The 17,619-nt window shown below is 57.1% G+C and overlaps 3 protein-coding genes across 6 annotated transcripts in view; 2 read left to right on the top strand and 1 right to left on the bottom strand.

The window, feature by feature from the left end:
* Window positions 1-12,306, top strand: part of NSD1 (nuclear receptor binding SET domain protein 1) — a 67,404-nt gene extending 55,098 nt beyond the window's left edge. For 2 of the 3 annotated variants that reach the window (XM_029998246.2, XM_029998249.1), the window contains exon 23: window positions 3,230-12,306. In XM_029998246.2, coding sequence (XP_029854106.1) covers window positions 3,230-5,562 — 2,333 coding nt within the window. In that variant the 3' untranslated portion in view covers window positions 5,563-12,306. The remainder of the gene's footprint in view (window positions 1-3,229) is intronic. The other variant, XM_029998248.2, reaches the window with a different exon arrangement.
* Window positions 12,307-12,434: 128 nt separating this feature from the next.
* Window positions 12,435-15,331, bottom strand: RAB24 (RAB24, member RAS oncogene family). 2 transcript variants are annotated; one of them, XM_029998251.1, is made up of 8 exons: window positions 15,144-15,327; window positions 14,687-14,755; window positions 14,482-14,560; window positions 14,263-14,330; window positions 14,046-14,145; window positions 13,580-13,630; window positions 13,408-13,470; window positions 12,435-12,898 (listed from the first exon to the last, which is right to left on the bottom strand). In XM_029998251.1, exons 1-8 carry the CDS (start codon window positions 15,258-15,260, stop codon window positions 12,834-12,836), a joined length of 612 nt encoding a protein of 203 aa, XP_029854111.1. In that variant the 5' UTR covers window positions 15,261-15,327; the 3' UTR covers window positions 12,435-12,833. The 2 variants fall into 2 exon arrangements, with proteins under 2 accessions (XP_029854111.1, XP_029854113.1); XM_029998253.1 differs by lacking the exon at window positions 14,687-14,755 and having other exon boundaries at window positions 15,144-15,331.
* Window positions 15,332-15,436: 105 nt separating this feature from the next.
* On the top strand, window positions 15,437-17,571 carry PRELID1 (PRELI domain containing 1). Its single transcript, XM_029998250.1, has 5 exons — window positions 15,437-15,635; window positions 16,065-16,290; window positions 16,368-16,481; window positions 16,760-16,838; window positions 17,282-17,571. Exons 1-5 carry the CDS (start codon window positions 15,544-15,546, stop codon window positions 17,416-17,418), a joined length of 648 nt encoding a protein of 215 aa, XP_029854110.1. The 5' UTR covers window positions 15,437-15,543; the 3' UTR covers window positions 17,419-17,571.
* The last annotated feature ends 48 nt before the right edge of the window (window positions 17,572-17,619 follow it).

Genomic DNA, 17,619 nt, shown 5'->3' with positions numbered 1-17,619 from the left:
TGACAAGTTTTTAGGTAGAAAAACTCATCAAACCTAATCTAGGTTTTTTTGCTAAGATAATAAATGTGGTTAATAAAAGCAACTGCATTGAAGTAATTTGTTTAGGGGGCTGTAAATCTTTTGATTTAATACTGTAAGCATTGTCATAATTAGAAATTCTCTATGCAGCTCTGTACAGTATTTTCTTGAACACATCGGAGGCAGGCTGAGAAACATGGAACCAAGCGGTCTCTGAAAGTAACTGCCAGGAGAGTCACTGTGACAAGAGTGTTTCTGTTGGCACACCGTGGGGAGCCAGAACTGGGCATTCAGCACCTCTAGGTGTAATTTGCCAGAAGGTGTAGAAGGGCTAGTAGCATATTTTGTAGACGACAGAAATTTTGTGTGTGCACGTGTTAAGTTTTGGGGAGAATAGGGCATTTATACAGAAGAGCTTGGATGGCTCATTGAACAAACGCTGTAACAGCAATGTTAAAGCCAACAGGAGTGCAGGTCATTCCTATGGAACATCATCATCCAGGTGGAGGGAGTCCTGAATATCACCTTTCTATCTGTTTTTGTGTGCTAAGACAGGGTGCTGTAACATCCTGGCAGGTTTTCCTATGCTTTAAAGTCTCCAATAAAGGAGAATCCAGCCTTTAGCCTGTTCCCCTGCTTTGCATTTGAAAAGTTTCTCCTAACAGTCTGATTTGAAAAAACAAAGGATTGTCATCTCTCCGATACCACACCCCCCACCTCCCCCCCTTTTTTTTTTTTACATACTGGGAGACTGTTATCTCCTTAGTCCTTTTCGGGCTTAAACAAACACAGTCTCTCCTTGCAGCTCTTATTTTCTAAAATGATTATTCTTGGTCTGCTCTGGACTGTGTCCCACTTGCCTACACATTTTTAAAACTGTGGTAACAAGTATTTTAACAGTATTGCAGCCGAGGCCTTGCTAACACCAACAGAAGAGAATGATTATATTTTGTGTTTTACATAAAAATGCTCAGTAAATGAGATTCGACTTGTTTTGCAAAAATAACTTTTATATTTATGTGATGTTTGTGATTTGCTCTGTCATCCTTGAGTCCTTGTCTTGATCCTTTTCACATACTTACTTTATTTCTTCCTCCTGCAGTCCAGCTTTGCACTGGTCTTTATTTAATTGCATCTTGTTGGTGCAAGAGCATCTGTCCATTTTAAATTTTGAACCTGAATCTGGTTAGAACCAGATTTTTGCAGTCCCTCAAAGCCTTGTTGTTATCTACCTGTTTCTGTAAGAGTATTTGCTGTTCTGCTTCCAGAAATTTAAATTAAAATACAGACTAAAATAGGGTCCTGAAGGATGTCATTGGAAACGCCTCCTCAGTTTGCCAGAAGACCATTAATAGCTGTTTTCTGAGAATGATTTTCAGTCAGTTGTAGCCATTTTACTCTTATTACACATAGGCTGCTATTTTCATAGCCCGCTCCTTAGAGTATCATGCAGGACATGAAAGGTTCAGCACTTTTTACTTCAAATGTTTCCTGCGCCATGGGCACTGCTGTCGAGTTAATTGGAATTTCCTGCTTGTTTGCATGTTACTAATTGTGTGATCTTACTTCCGACAGCTCCGGGCTGTCTCTGGAGAGGCTGCTTATTCATTAGGCCTTTTATCCTGTCAAAGACCATTAGAGTGGTTTGATAGGATTTATCCTTCCTGCAACATACTGGCAGGTTTTGACTTATTTTGTTTTTCCGTCCGTACAAATGACCTCTACAACAGTAGTCCCAGAGTCTTCCCAGTGGCCAAAGTGAGTGCTGAGTGTGGCTGTCTGGGTTGCTGATGGTGCGGGAAGAGCAGCGACAGCCTGTGCTGCAGCACTGTGAGCATGGAAGGGGGAAAACCACATGTAGTGTTAAACATCCCCACTCTGAAAAGGATGCTGAAAAATTGGAAAAGACACAGAAAAGCAGTGTACATATTTTGAGACCAGAACAGAAGCCTTAGACTAGCTTCAAAAGGGGAAAAACATGCTACGTGTTGTCTTCAATCCAGGGGAAAAGCAGCATGCGAGAGGGGAGTGGAAAGCTGGTGTTGCACAAGTGCATGGAGAAGTGCCCACAGCTGCTCGGTGCTGTGCTGCGGTCATGCTCTCTTCCAGCCTCCCTGGAAAAGAGCTGGTAGCCAAAGCCGTGGATGTGTGGACTTGGTTCAGGGAGGCTGGGAAGTGCTGTGGCCCGGCTGGTGTCCACGGCTGCCCTCCATCACCACTTGCGCTCTGAAGCGCAGGCTGCCCCGTGCGAGGGCTGGTCTGCAAGGAGCTGCTCTTCGCAGCAAGGCAGGAAGCTGGGGGGGGGCCATGGGGCTATGGGTGTTGGGGGGAGCGTGGAGGCAGGAGGCGTATTTGGAAAGAGAGCCATGCTGATCCTATGGTGAGAGGTCAGGAACTCGGCATCATGTATGCTGGGTGCAAGTGGTCTCACTGTTCCTTGCGTCCATGAACTGGTGAGAAGCGTTTGGTAGAGGCGGCAGCAGGCTTGACTGGGGAGCAGGGGGGCTGAACCAGTGAGGTCATCTACAGTTGAGAAAAGCAGCAATCTCTGAAGTGTAACGTTGTTCCTCTGTGATGGTGTTGATACTGATGGTGGGTAGATTCAGCATGGACATGGAGCTCCTCAGGGAGCAGCTTGGCTTTGTGTTAAGCAGTATTTTTATCATGGCCATACACAGAGGTTAAGGAAGGTGCCTTTGGGTACAGAGACAATAGAAACTTACTCCCTTGTGATCACTGCTCTCTCACTGCTTCTTTCTGATAAACAGGAAGGGAGGTTGTTGGCCCAGAATTAACGAAGACTTAGATGAACCTGATGCATCTACTTAAAAAGTCCCTTGGGTGTATTATACACAGATACCACTGTTGTCTGTGGAAATGAGAGCCCCAGAGATGTGCAAGCTGGGGGTGTCTGCTCTTCTCTAGGTGTCTGTATTAGTTAGTGTCGTGCTGGAACCAGATGGGCTTTTGGTCTGACCTAGCCTGGCTTTTTGTCATGATTATCATTGCCCTTGCTTCTGAGGATGCAAGTTCCTGTTAACTGCACGTCAAGCCTGGGAGTTATGGCAGAAACTGAGGAAGACATGTAGTATTGTATGGAAGTATTACAGGGTTGTTCCCACTCTCCCTTGAACTCCCTTTGCAGCAGGCCTTTTCTCTTCCTCTTGTACCACTCCTAAGGTATGTCTTTTCTCATATGTCTGTGCTGCAGGAAAATGGGAGTGCCCGTGGCATCAGTGTGATATGTGTGGTAAGGAAGCAGCTTCTTTCTGCGAGATGTGCCCCAGGTCCTTCTGCAAGCAGCACCGGGAAGGCATGCTCTTCATCTCCAAGCTGGATGGACGTTTGTGCTGCACAGAGCACGATCCTTGTGGGCCTAACCCTCTAGAGCCAGGAGAAATTCGTGAGTATGTGCCTCCCATAGGAGCCCTGACTAACAGCGAAGACACCCAGCCACCAGAGCAGCCGCCTGCAGACACAGACCTGAGCGTTCAGCCTCTGGACAGCCTACCTCAGTCTGTGGCCCTCAGACTGCAGTCACCAGAAAAACCCCCCGCTACCCTAGCGCTGAAGCTGCCACCGTCAGACAAGCCCCCCACCACCCTAGCCTTGAGGTTGCAGCCATCAAACAAGCCCCCCACCACCCTGGCCCTCAGGCTGCCTCCACCAGACAAACCACCCGCCACCCTGGCGCTGAGACTGCCACCATCAAATAAACCCCCCACTACCTTGTCACTGAGGCTGAAGCCATCCAACAAACCCCCCACCACCCTCTCGCTCCGGCTGCAGCCTTCAGACAAACCTCCCACAACCCTGTCGCTCCGCCTGCAGCCGTCGGACAGGCCCCAGGCTGCCCTGTCCCTAAGGCTGCAGTCAGAGAAGCAACCCATCATCGTAGCGCTGAGGCCTCAGCAGCCCGACAAACCTCCCACCAATGCGGTGCTGTGGCCACTGGACGAGTCCTCCAGTGATGCCTCACAGTCTCATCTGCCGAGCAAATCTCCTCCGGGAACTCCACAGTCATCAGATGAGTCGCTTGTTACTGCTGGTGCCCTGCAGCTCCAGCTGTCAGACGAGCCTCCAGCCGCCCCTGGGGTTTTGGGGTTATCGGACAAGTCTCTCATTGACACCAGGACCCAGCAGCCTGAGCTGCTGGATGAGTTCCCAGTGAAATGCCTGCATCCTCAGCTGTCGGACAGACTTTTCACCACGGTGGGGACCCTGCAGTCCCAGCCAGTGGATGAGCCTCCTGCGGCCGATCAGCCTCAGCCATTCGACAAAGCTTCTGCCCAGAGTCCACAGCTTCGGTCTGTGGAAAAGGCTCCCAGCTCCATGGTGCCACAGGTCCCAGCGTCAGAGATGGCTCCTGGTCCTGGGGTGCTGTGGCCTCTGCCCATTGAAAAAGTCCCCGGCTCACCAGTCTCACGGATCCTGCCCATGGAGAAGTCTTCTGGATCGGCTGTGCCACGGCCGCCACCTCCAGAGAAGGCTTCCTTCTCCAGGGCAGTGCGGGTCCCAGCCATGGAGAACGCTCCCAGCTCTGGGGTGCCCCGTCCCCTGCCTCCGGAGAAGGCTCCTGCCTCGGGGATGCCACGGATCCTGCCCACAGAGAAGGCTCCCAGCTTAGGGGCGCCGCGGCCCCTGCCTCCGGAGAAGGCTCCTGGCTCCCGGTCACCGCACATCCTGCCCATGGAGAAGGCTCTCGGCTCGGGGGCCCTGCGGATCCCACTCATGCAGAAGGCCCTCACCCCTGGGGTGCTGCGGTCCCTGCCTCTGGAGAAGGCTGCCGACTCCGGGGCCCTGCGGGTCCTGCCTCCGGAGAAGGCGCTCAGCTCTGGGGTGGTTCGGCCTCAGCTCTCGGAGAGGTCTCTCACTCTTACAGCCCCGTGGACCCAGACATCGGACAAGCTGGCTGCTGCCGTGGCTCCTCGGCCTCAAGCCTTGGACAAGCCTCTGGCTGCGTCGGCTCCGAGGCTGTTGCTGTCGGAGAAGGCGCTGCGGCCTGTTGACCAGAACGCTCAGCCGAAGGAGAGAGGAGCCCCAGCTGTGGAGCTGAGTCCCCAGCAGAAAGAGAGGACCATGTTAGCTGGTGAGCAAATCTCTTGGTCTGCTGGGAAGGCGGTGACGCATGTTGGACAGGTACCTTGGCCTATGGAGAAACTACAGACGCATGAGCAAACCCACTGGCCCACTGCAAAAGCCCTGATGCCTGCAGAGCAGCCAGCCCGGATAGCAGAGAAACTACCAGAGCCAACCCTTCAACCCAGCTGGGAAGTGGCCTCAGCCCCTGCAGAGCAAACCCCTTGGACATCAGAGAGATTGCGTGCATTTGAGCAGACCCCCCGGCCAGCCAGGGAAGCGCCGGTGCCCCCAGAGCAGATGCAGTGGCTTGTCACGAACATTCAGACAATTGACCAGATTTCTTGGCTGAGTGGAAAAGCACAGACTCCTCGGGGGCAGGACCCTTTGCCTGAACAAAACACAGCGCTAGCCCGTAACCAGGATTCTGTCTGTCGTGAGTTGGCCGACTCAGAGCCAAAGTGAGGTTGGTGAATATGGGAGGCAGGTTTCAGTCTTTTAATGTTTAGGGAGGGGGATCTTTGTTTTGTTTTTTTTATTCACTTCCCTGAGCCCAGCCCCTAACCCATGCACATCCCATCCATATTCTCTCGTGACATGAGCAAGGACATTCTCTTAAGTCTGAGTGTGGCCCAGCCGAAGGGAGAGAGCATCCGTGACCTTTTCCTCTTCCTTTTACAAATGGTAAAGCTGAAATAAAGAGTCCACTCTGCGTAAAAATCTCCAATTCCATTTAAATGGTCACATTACTGATCCAACGTGTTCGAGCTCCAGGTCTGATTCGTAGGCGGGTTCCCAGGTACAGCTAGGGGCCTTGCTCTTATTACTGTATTTAGAGGAAGCAGATCAGTCAGGCTGCCCTGGGACTGGAGATGTTTCAGGGATCAGGCGGTGAGCAGTCAGGTGTACGCCCTTGCTGGACTCTGTAGAAGCAGGGAACGGGTTTATCTGTCATCTCCCCGGGTCTCTATCCCTGCAGGGTGTTGCTTTGCGAGGTTTGTCCGTATGTTCACTGGGACATGCTGTGTGCGTAGTTCACTGAAGGACACCTATCATCTGCAGCTAAGCTGGGAGAGGAGCCTGCTGCACTCGCTCAGTGCAGTTTTCTCCAGTAATAGACAATATCCATTCAGGCTCCTTTGTACAAAGCTGCGACTGGCCAGGCCCGAGAAACGGGGAATCTGAAGGAGGTCAGGGGAAAGTGTCATCTTGGAAGAAGCCATCTGGCAGTTTTTTCATTCTTGTGTCTTAATCCTTTAGCACAGGACATGCGGAGTGTTTCCTGCACTTGAAAACATTGTGACCTATAAAGCAGCAATAGCAGAGTAGGGCAGAGTGGGTTTCCCCAAGGTGCTGAGCACCACCCTAGCAGGGTGGTGGTGCTCCCTTTCAAATTTCCATCCAGTCTCTTGACTTTTTGTCATCACCATGAGCCAGCAGACTGAGCAGTCTTTTCTCCCCTTGCCTCAGACATGTTCAGGACGTGTTCGCATCATACCTGGTCTTCCCAGCAGCAGGACGCACTGCTGAGCTGCAAGTGAAGCCCGTACCGTTCGCTACACAGCACGGAGGCAAGGGTGCCGTAGCTGTATCGGGACCCATCTCGACACCTTCCCCTTGGGTAGCTTCTGGCTTAACTCTTCTACAACCAAAGGAGACTTGAATTAACTGGACCGTGTCGGTGTGCGTGTGTGTGTGTGCGCATGTGTGTCCTTCCAACTGAATAGTAGTTCTCACACTGGAAGACGGTGGGTTCCAGCAGCTGGCTGGCTTTCTTTTTTCCTCTTCTCCCTTTTCCAGTTAAGGAGATGTTTAGTACCTGGTGGTCATCAGGCTGGTGTCCAGACTAGGCCTGCTGAAAGCCGTTTACTCAAGCGTTGAGGCAGAAGTTCACTTGGCCGTGGTACTCGTGGGGCAAGCGGTAGCATCCCAGGGACCTGCAGAGTGGCGTCTTGCAACCGCCGGCACCCTTGCAGGCAGGAGGAGGATGGGCCTCCCTGGGCAGCACTGCTCGGGCTGGATGGGGTTGGTATCCTGCCAAGGAAGCACTGCTGACCAACACACTCTCCCACTTTCACAACACATTACCTCTGTGGTTTGCCTGAGCTCCGCCGATCCGGGTGCCGCAGCCCCGGATCTCCGTGCCCGCTACCAGACCATTGCACAGCTCCAGCGTATCCTTCTGCTTCCAGGCAGATCCACCAGTCCCCCCCTGGAAAGGGAGCGTTCAGCTCCAGGCTGACCCTCTCCCTCTGATGTGGGAGCAGGTCCTCGTTCCCACCTGGCTTGCAAGTGCCTGCTGCTCCCAGAGCAGACAGTCATGAGCTTTGTGGTTTTCTATGAAGGGAGGCAGACACTTGTACTGAGACAAATCCTGATCCATTCTCCTTTCCTGATGTATGCACCCCAAGACAACGTCCTGCTGTGAAGGCCGGGTGTGCTGGGCACGAGGGGACATTACCAGTGCTATGGTGCATCTCTTCTCTAGTCCGAATCATTTCAGATCCTTTGTAGAATAGCTAGCAACTTCGAAAAGCTTTATGGCTTATGGAAACTTACTGTTTAACATTTTTTTTTTCCGGGAAGACTGGCAGGTCAGTTCCTGCTTGCTGCTGAAACTGGGGAAATGCAAGCAGCTTGTGTTTCTGCGTGACTCCTGCACAAAGGGAATCAGGACAACTCCTCAGAGCCATTGAGAGAGAAGATATTCTAAGGGCATTCATTAACTTTTTTAAACAAAATTAAAAAAAATGGTAATGACGTTCAGTATATTAAGTATTTATCATGTGTGAGAAGGAAAATAAATCTTGAATTTACATTTATAGGCCTTCCCATGAGCTGGACTTAGTCATGTAGATTGTGTAAGTAGGGTAACCTCCGTGCCAGCCACCCAGCCAGCTACAGCTGTAACTAGAAAGGTATCTGCACTGCTCTGTCCACCTCCGCTTCGCATTGTCACGTGTTAACTAGTTACTTGTTTCATGAAAAATAAACTGTGAATATTTTTGGTGCAGGCTTTTTTAAATCTGTAAAATGGAGAAGTTCTCAATGAATTCTCGTAAGTGCAGGTTTGAAAAAATCACTTCTATAAATCATGTGCTCACGTGGTAGGGTGAGGTTCATGGCAGCAGCAGCCTTTCAAGCAGCAGGCTCTTAGCCAAAAGCTTGTTTTGAACAGTGAATGTGGATTGAACTGTTGCATGGCATTTCAAACCCGCAGCCTTATTCCTTGCATCTGACCATACCCCACCTCTCTTGTCTCCCTTCATGCCTTTTCTATGAGGATCCAGGTTTCTGGCTTGCTACCTTCCTGCTACTGTCGGAAGGTTGACTTCAGCATAGCTGGGAGGCTGGTCAGTAAAACTGGTGTGTGGAAACATCATTGAAGGAGGAAGCCAGCAAGCTGCTCTTCCCTCCTTGCTGTCCTTGGGCCCCTGGGTGATGCTCTGTCAGATCAGGAAGGCTTTTTCAGATGTACATGGGGCTTGCAGAGGGAGTAGTGGTGCTGTTAGGAATGGCTGTCTACCTGGTCACCTCAACAAGACAGGTGAGGTCCGAGCAGGCATGGAAATAGGTCCTAGCAGCCCTGCCCTGCCCTGCCCAGCCTGCCTTCATCTGCAGGGAGCATGAGCATGGGCTGAGAAACGGCTCCGGGCAACAAAACCCGTTGCGAAGGAAATGTGGGCTTCTTTAGCACTTGAGGCAACTCTCGCTGTTGGTGGCAGCTGGTAGCACTGCCTTGGAGGAGGAGAGGGAGATGTCTTGTACTGAGGTAGTTGAGTTAATTTTCTGCAGTTCATTGCTGCTTTTGGAGTTCAGCCAGTTTGAATCAGTGGGGTTTTTTTAAGGTAGAGGAAAGCGACAGATAACACGTACTCCTGGCAGACTGCTCCTGCTGGAGAGAGGCTGCTGCTGCTCTGCTCCAGCCTCCCCGAGCTCTTGCGCTGGGCTCGGCCAGGTTTGCTGCAGCTCCATGGCCAAGGCCATGGTACTTTTTTGCTGTGTTGGAGGGATCTGATCACCTGGCCACTAACAGTGTTGGGTCAGCCGTAATTGCACCCAGGGTGGGCAAGAGGTGACTCTTGTGTTGATTCACTGTTGCGGAGAGTTGTAGAAGCAGAATCAAGGGTGTAATTATTTCTGCTCAGAGCTGTATCCCTTTCCCTGCTGTCCCAAGGAGGCTCAAGGGAGCTTCGCAGGCTCATGAGCCCATTCCCACTTGCAGGAATGGCTTCCCTTCCCAGTTCTGAAGGGGATGAAGGATTTGCTCCCATACAAATGCTTCGCTGATCAACATCCTTGCTGTCAGGATTGCCTGGCTGCCCTGCTCAGAGCAGTGGGCTGGGGCCACTGGCTGTGGCCTCCGTCCCACAGCAGGCCCCACTTCAGTGGTGGATTTTCACGGTGGGCAGGAGGGTTCCAGTTGACCTTTGGTGATGGAGGAGCTCTGGTGAGGGGTAACAGCGTGGTCAGGGATTCATGTGGGCTCAGGCTACCTGCCCAGGCAGGGTAGGAGGGTTGCAAAGGGGGAGCCACCGCAGGACCTGTGGGACACCTGGGCAGGAGAGGAGCAGGCACAGGTCGCTGTCCTGCTTGGCTCGTCCCATCTGCACCAGCTCGCTGGGCTGGTGCCCACTGTCAGCCAAGGTTCTGGTGAATCTAGGAGAAAAGTGACCGCTGTAAGGAGTAATCTCCTACTGCACATCTTCACATGCCAACTAGCTCGTGGTAGCTTGCTTTATTGCTGTTCTCAAGTTAAAACTTTTCCTGTTTAACAAAAAAAACCCACAAGAACCAGATTTATTTCAATGCACAAAGTATCCAGGTGGTACTGTGGGAGCATGCGTTATAATTCAGGGTTAATCCCCCCCCCCTCCAGGCACAGGCTGTTTTGAAGGTGTGTGGCTGTTGTTAAAATCCAAGAGGGGAGAGAGATGGTTGAATCTAAAAGACAGAAATGTACTAAGGTGAGATGATGCTGATTGAGGGTGCTAGAAGAGCTTCAGCTCAGTTTCATGGAAAAAAAGGAAGAAAAATCAAGAAAAAGCAGCCCTAACCCTGATGCATCTCAGCAGCAGTTTAACCTGAGCACGCTGTGGATGTGCGCTGCTCCTACCCGGATCCCACCGCCAGCATTGTGACAGGGCAGGGGGAGTTTGAGAAACCTCAGACCTCCAACACCTGTTTATTTTTAATTTCAGCCTTAACTTCTGATTTTGCTTGATGTTTGGAATAACCATAATTGTAACCTGCTTGTAATGTGCTTTGCCCTAAATTACTGATGAGGCTTTCAGCCTTTGCCAGCCAGTGAGTGTTAAAGCAAAGCGGCAAACCGTGCAGCTACTCTGAAAGTATGGAGGGGGCCGGCGAGGGCTCGCAGCATGTTTGATCACCTGGGCTTTGTCCGTGTTAATTACTGCCCTGTGATAGTGGTAACGCCGGTGGCAGCATTTGCAGCCGAGGCTGTGCCTCTTGCAGCAGCACGGCTGGGCTGATGGGTGCTCAGGACTCCCAGGGCTTGGGAGATGGAGCTTGGGGACTGCTCCGCTGCTTGCCTGGCTTCAGCAGGAGTCTCGCCTGCGGGGTGGCAGTGCCCTCGCTTAGCAGGAGGTGGGAAAAGGCAAGATTTCTGCTCCGGGTCCTCCAAAAGCGATCTAAACAAAGTCCAGTGCAGGGGGACGGCCTCCGTGAGCTTGGGCTGGGGAAGTGGTGGTGATGGACAGTCCCTACAGCACTGAATCTACCTCCTAGGGAAATCTGAGAAATGGGTGTTGCTATGTCCTATTTCAAGGTAAAGTTTTAATCAGTTTGCCCTTGGCGAAGCACTTGGGCTATTGTGGTGCTATTGTAAACCGTTTGGCAGCTTAGCACAGTAGGGCTGAACTCACGACTCCTAGCCCGTGGGCTGGAGGTTCCTTCGCTGGCTGAATCCCGTCCCCTGATAGCCGGTGCTGGACTTTGGCATGCGTGACGGAACCAGGATGAGGCGTGGCTCGGTTCCTTCAGTTTATGATGGTTTTCAGACTCAAACCAGTGTGCCGGTGGGCCCCGCGGGTGTAGGGAGCGAGTAGAGCCACGTGAAGCAAGGCAGGCGTCCGCTAACTGCATGTTCTTTGTGTCCGTTTGGTACTGAGCTGGTTTCAGTTTTTGTTTTTTTCTGATGTTTCCGAGTTGTTGACTTCAAGGAACTGGGTTTTGTGTATTTTTTTAGACACTGGGAACTTGTTAAAAGGAAAAGCAGCAGCACCGGGAGGCTCAAGGTGGAGCGTGGCTGGAGCTGAGGGCAGCCCTGGCCAGTGTGGGTGGGAGGAGGTCAGGTGTGTCGGCAGCGGCTGGCGCAGGCAGGGAGCAGCTCTCCCTGCAACAGGCAGGAGAAGCCCTTCAGCAGTGGCACTCCCAGCCCTGATTAATTGCGGTGACGAGTTCACCGCTCCGCCAGCCTGCTCGCCTCTGAGACACCGAACGCGTCAGATACCGCGTCTGGCTTTGAACGTCCCCTGCCACCTTCCGGTGCCACATGCTCTCGGCTGGCGTCCTGGCTGCCGGCTAGGCTGGGGGTCCCAATGAGGGTGGCCCTGGCTGCCCGCTCCCCCTTCCTCACTGCCTGGGGACGGGGAGGAGGGACACGGGGGGGCCACCCGTGGCGGTGGCGTAAGTTGCGCTGAAGCCGTGAGTGGGGAAGTTTGCTCAGAGAAGCGGGGGAAGCCTTGGTGTGAGCAGCCCCACGCTGCGTTCCTCCACCACTGAGGTCTGCTGCCTGCGGGGTGGTGGCAGAGGGGAGTCCCCCGCAGAGTCCTGTCCTGCAGGCTCGGCCGGAGGGAAACGCAGCGGGAGTCGAGGTGCCTGGCTGAGGCAGGGGCCAGCTGCAGCTGTGGGTGGGTGCCGGGGTGGTGGCTGGGGTGACCACTGTGTGGAGGACGTATGGGCGCTCGGCCCTGGCTGGGACTCTGTCAGTTCTAAGCAGGGAAGCCAGAGCGGGTGAGAGAAACCTACATATTTCCAGCATGTATATTATTTTTAGAAGAGGGAGAGGGGAGAGTCTTGGACCATTGATTACTTTCATTTTGCTCCCCTTAGACTGTTGGCTGTGTATGTGAAACTTATAATGAAAAGAGGGTTGCCCTGCCCAGGTGCTCCCAGAACATGTACTGTAATTCTTTGTATATAGAAGAAAAATTACTGTAAAGTAAAGTTTAACTTTACTCTCGATGTCCTCTTGTGGTTTGTCTTGCCGAGTGGGAGGGCGTGGGGGGAGCCTGGCTGTGCCCAGACACCCGGGGCAGGGAAGGGAGAGCTCCGACAGCCTCGCACGGCAGCGGCGCAGGCAGGGGGACGGCTCGGACCACAATGCGTTTTATTTACATTGTACACCTCGAGAGAAGACGCTTAAATAAATCTGCAAAGTATCAGGCAGCATCTCCGAGAGAATAAGTTAACGGCTGCCGCTGGACCACAGCAGTGACTCGGGGAAGCAGCTCCTGCAGAAGCCGGGTGGCAGGGAGAGGGTCCCCAGGGGTGATGGCCCGCGGCTTCCAGCACCACAGGAGGCTCCCGGCACCACACGGCAGCCCTCTGCCGCTCCGCACACCGGGAGGGGAGCAGTCCGCGGGGCTGCGCGCTGCTGCTGCGTTGCAGACGGGCCCATACAGCTAAAACACAGCAGGTAAAAAAATGGACGAGTCCGGCGTGCACCGGCTGCCCGGCCGGCAGCAGCAGTTCCCTTTTGGCAGGAGGTCTCAGTGGTGGCAGCAGCTGTAGAAGTAGGCGCCGCTCCTCTGGCCCAGGTCAACGCCTTTCTCCTCTGGAAGAGAGCAGGGGTGGCAGGCTGCCGGCACATCCACACGTACAATGCCATGTGGGAGCCCAAAAGCTGCCGGTGCCAGGCCTGGGCCCTGGCAGGTCCCTTGGGGAGGGGTTTGGTGCCCCCGCAGAGAAGCGGTAGGGCTCACGGCACGGCCCAGGGCTGGAGGCGTAGCCGGGCTGAGCACGCCTGGACAGGCCTGGTGCAGAGCCGAGAGCCAGTCCCACAGCCAGGCAAGGCCCCTGGCTGCCTGTCTGTCAAAGGCCACCCGTGGCCCAGATGGGTGGATGTGCCGAGCCTGGCCTGAGTGGGGACAAGGACGTCGTGAGGGGACCTAAGCTCCACGGGACAACCCCCGGCACGGAGCCGCAGCGGCCCCAGGGAGGGTGGGGGCAAAGAAGTGCCCTGCCAAATGTCACAGCGCTCGTCTTCCACACCCTCCCCACGGCACGTGCGCCCCCCTGGCACGGGTAAGGGTGCTTGGGGAGGGATGGATCCTGCCTACTCACCTGTCATCACCTGGAAGGCGGTGAAGTGGACGTAGTCCTCAGCCACCTTCTGGAACAGCTCATCTGCGGGGAGAGCAGGCAGGGTGGGGGCGGGCAGTCCCACTGCCTGGCAGAGCCCCCCCCCAAACCCTGCTCAGGCAGGGGCATGGCCAGCAGCGAGGGGGTTACTCACCCACGCTCTGGCCCGTCTTACTGGAGGTCTCGAAGAGCTCTGCCTTGATCTCTGAAACGAGGCCCCGGGTTAGCGCCTGCTGCGGGTGCAGGATGTAGCCCCGCGGGCTCGCCTCCCCCCGGCGTCACCCCTTAGGCACAGCTGCCGACAGCGGGCTGGCAGGGACCCAGGCTCCCGTCCCCTTGGCCCAGCTGGCCACGTGCCTGCCCGTGTCGGGACATGCCGTGCCCAGGGAGGTCCCTGGCAGATCCGGGGCCGCACCGCGCAGGGAGCCCTGGTGTCTGGAGCCATCGGATCCACTGTGGGTCCCGGGCAAGGGCAGAGCACCTCACACCTCCCAGGCACGCATGGATGCAGCAGCTGCACCCCCCCCTCGCCCCCCACCCATTTGGTGCTGCGGGAGCCCGGGAAGGGCCAGCACTGCCCAGCCGCGAGCATCCCGGCCCCACGCAGTGCTCGGCCGTACCGTCAGCGTAGTCCTGCACGTCGTGGAAGTCAACCCCCCGCTTCCTCCTGTCCTCCTCCAGCAAGTCGCTCTTGGTGCCGCACAGGTAGATCCGGCAGCCCTGCGGCAGGCAGAGGGGCGGGAGGGATGCACCTGCCGACCCGGCACAGCCACCGGCTCCCCTTCCCCATCGGCAAGGCTCCGCAGCCCCCCCCCGGCCCCCCCAGCCCGGCCGTACCTCCTCGCAGTTCTGCAGCTCGTTCACCCAGAACTTGGCACGCTGGAAGCTGCTGCTGTCGGTGAGATCTGGGGGAGAGGGGTCAGGGTCTGCTCCCTCCCTCCTGCACCCACCCCCCGCTGCGACGCCCGACCCACTGGTGCCAATGCCGGCACCGAGTCAGCCCGGGACCTTCGTGGCCGCCGGCTCCTTCCTCTTCACGCGGCATCGTGCCCTTACCGTAGCAGACGACGGCGGCCCGTGCCCCGCGGTAGTAGATGCGGCTCATGGCCTCGTAGCGCTCCGAACCAGCCGTGTCCTGGGGGTGACAGGGAAGCACTCAGCAGGTGGGGGGGGGGGCGTCTCGGGGGTCCCCACGGCGGGTTGGGGGGGGGGGCCGGGGATGGCAGTGGGGTGCTGGCACAGCCCTCGCCCCCGCACTTACCCAGATCCCCAGGGTCACCGTCTGGTCCCCCACGGACATCACCTTAGCCACGAAGGCGGCCCCGATCGTCTGGAAGGGAAGCAGGAGGGGCGGTGGGCACCGACCCCGGGGGACACCGGGGGCACCGGCCCGGGGACGCGGCGGGATCCTGCCCGGGGACGAGGCGGGCATCTGGCCTGGGAACACGGGGGGGAACCGGTCCGGGGACGCGGCGGACGTCTGGCCTGGGAACACGGGGGGGAACCGGTCCGGGGACGCGGCGGACGTCTGGCCTGGGAACACGGGGAAGGGGGAACCGGCCCGGGGGAACCCAGCCGGGGACTCGGTAGGGAAACGAAGGGACCGGCCCGAGGACGCGCGGGGCACCATCCCGGGGACACCGTCCCGGTGGAACCCCCCCCCCCCCCCCGGGGTGGCCCGTCCGACGGCAGGGCCGGTGCCCGGTGCGGTCACTCACGTTCTGGTAGGGCCCGGGCCGGAAGCGGCGGTGGGCGCAGCGCTCCACCAGGCTGCTCTTGCCCACGCCCTCCTGCCCCAGCAGCACCACCTTGGCGTCCACCCGCCGACCGCTCATCCTCCCGCCGCCGCCGCCGCCGCCGCCGCGGGGCGGGGCCGCAACCGGGCGGGGCGGGGCCGGCGCGGCGGAAGCGCGCGGCGGGGCGGGGGGAAGGGGAGGGGGCGGGGGCCAGCGGCGGAAGTGCGCAGGGGCGGGGCGGAAGTGCGCGACGCGGAGCGGCGGGGCGGGGCGGGGCGGGCGGAGGCGGCGGTGGCGGCGGGCAGAGGCCGCATGGCGGCCGCCCAGCAGGCGCGGGCCGGAGCGGGCGCGGCGGCGCGGGCCTGAGCGGCGGCGGAGGCCCATGGGGAAGTACTGCGCCAGCCTGGGCGTCCTCAAGGGGCCCTGGGACCAGGTCTTCGCCGCCTTCTGGCAGCGCTACCCCAACCCCTACAGGTGCGCCACGGCCGCCCCCCCCCCCCAGCCCCCCCCGCCTCAGGCCTTCCCCTGGGGCCCTCCCCTCCGCCCTCCCCCCCCCCCCAGACAGGTCCCTCCCCGCCATCTGCCGCGGCCCTCTGCCCCCCTCCGAGGGGTCCTTTACCCCGGTCCCCCGCGGGACGGTGACCCCTAGCCCCCCCCCCCCCCCCAAGCCCTGTCCCCGGGGGTCCCACGGGGGCAGGGCCCTGTGCTCGCCCCCACACCAGAGACTTCAGGGATGGGTGCCCCACACCAGCAGTTGCCAGGGAGCAGCTGGTTCCTCTTCTCCCTTAATACCACAGCTCTTTCCCCCCCCCCCGCAGTGCCTGGTGGGTCCCAGCCCCGGGGGGGGGGGGGGGGGTTGGCCAGGAGCAGAGCCTGACATTTTCTTCCCCCTCCCCATTTTAGCAAACATGTCCTGACTGAAGATATCGTGCACCGGGAGGTGACGGCGGACCACAAGCTGCTCTCCCGGCGGCTCCTGACCAAGACCAACCGGATGCCCCGCTGGGCAGAGCGCTTCTTCCCGGCCAACGTCGCCCACTCCGTCTACATCCTGGAGGACTCTATCGTGGACCCCAAGAACCGAACCATGACCACATTCACCTGGAACATCAACCACGTGCGTCTCATGGTAGGTGCCCGCGGGCGGGCACGCAGCCGGCTGGCAGGTGCCGGTCAGCGTCTGCAGCCACGTTGTGCCTCACACAGGTGGTGGAGGAGCGCTGCGTGTACCAGGTGAACCCGGAGAACAGCAACTGGACCGAGGTCAAGCGGGAAGCCTGGGTCTCATCCAGCCTGTTTGGTGTCTCGCGGGCCGTCCAGGTGAGTGCTGCCAACTGCTCGAGCAGCGCTGCATACCCTCCTTTGGAGAGGCTTTAAAGCTGCTGCTCCTCCCTGCTCTACCCCTTCCCTGTGCTGGTTTTTCCACCCTTGCCCCTCGTTCCCCCAATTCTCATGAACTCTTGGGGTGCCCAGAACCATCACTGCTGGTGGTCACGACCTCACCAGATGTTTGGGACTGGTCAAGCTGGGTCAAAGCCCCAGGGGCTGTGTCTGACCAGGGAGCTGGGCTTGCACCTTCACTGACTTTTCCCTTGCAGGAGTTTGGTCTGGCCAGGTTCAAAAGCAACGTGACCAAGAGCACTAAGGGATTTGAATACGTGCTAGCAAGAATGCAAGGTGAGCACCCGAGGGCAGGCTGGGGCTGACCGGGACAGGTCTCTTAGAGTTACAGGCCACACTGGGAACACTTCAGTCCAGGGGCAGGTCATGGCTTGAACTAATCTGACTGTGAAATCCTTGTCCTTTGCCTTTGCCCCCATGTCTTGGCACAGCCCGCTCTTCCTGAGCGGAGCAGCCAGGCAGCACTTAGAAGGCCGGGCAGGGGCGGAGTGCAGGCAGGAGGGGATGTAACGCGGCAGCAGTCACGTGCCTGCAGTTCCCCTTCGCGACGTGCCCTGACGCACGCAGGTCAGGAGCACCAGGCTCATCTTCCCCACCACATGCGGAAGTCGCCTCTGTGCCTAGGCGATGGGGCTGGTCTAGCTTGCATCAGCTGGCACTCCTGTGCCAGGGCAGGGCGGGGGCCCGCTGGGGCTGGCTTAACAACTTACATGTTACAGGAGAAGCTCCATCCAAAACACTGGTGGAGACAGCTAAGGAAGCGACCGAGAAAGCCAAGGAGACGGCTCTGGCTGCCACGGAGAAAGCCAAGGACTTGGCGAGCAAGGCAGCCACCAAGAAGAAGCAGTACGTGTGAGGGGCCAGGCACAGGCAGGCGCTGGCTGCACCAGAACAGATAGGAGCCTCCTTAGATTTTATATTTTTAAACAAACTGTACAAGTCTGACAATCAGCTGCTGTTAGACCCTTTCTGAGATGTAACTATCATTAAAGAATTTACTCCCACCTCACACTGGGCCTGGGGCTGGCGTGGCTAGAGCAGAGCCCAGCGCTGTCCT

Source organism: Aquila chrysaetos, chromosome 22 (genome assembly GCF_900496995.4).
Source record: "Aquila chrysaetos chrysaetos chromosome 22, bAquChr1.4, whole genome shotgun sequence".
In the NCBI taxonomy this organism is placed as follows: domain Eukaryota; kingdom Metazoa; phylum Chordata; class Aves; order Accipitriformes; family Accipitridae; genus Aquila; species Aquila chrysaetos.
This window is presented reverse-complemented; position numbering and strand designations above follow the sequence as displayed.

What these genes read in the sequence shown, in the direction of transcription:
- RAB24 (XM_029998251.1), bottom strand. Translation starts at nt 15,260, where the DNA reads ATGAGCGGTCGGCGGGTGGACGCCAAGGTGGTGCTGCTGGGGCAGGAG. An exon ending in GGCCCGGGCCCTACCAGAAC is followed by an intron (nt 14,756 to 15,143) that starts GTGAGTGACCGC and finishes CTTCCCTTCCAG; the next exon opens with ACGATCGGGGCCGCCTTCGT. An exon ending in GGCCGCCGTCGTCTGCTACG is followed by an intron (nt 14,331 to 14,481) that starts GTAAGGGCACGA and finishes CCTCTCCCCCAG; the next exon opens with ATCTCACCGACAGCAGCAGC.
- PRELID1 (XM_029998250.1), top strand. Translation starts at nt 15,544, where the DNA reads ATGGGGAAGTACTGCGCCAGCCTGGGCGTCCTCAAGGGGCCCTGGGAC. An exon ending in TCAACCACGTGCGTCTCATG is followed by an intron (nt 16,291 to 16,367) that starts GTAGGTGCCCGC and finishes TGCCTCACACAG; the next exon opens with GTGGTGGAGGAGCGCTGCGT. An exon ending in CGTGCTAGCAAGAATGCAAG is followed by an intron (nt 16,839 to 17,281) that starts GTGAGCACCCGA and finishes TACATGTTACAG; the next exon opens with GAGAAGCTCCATCCAAAACA.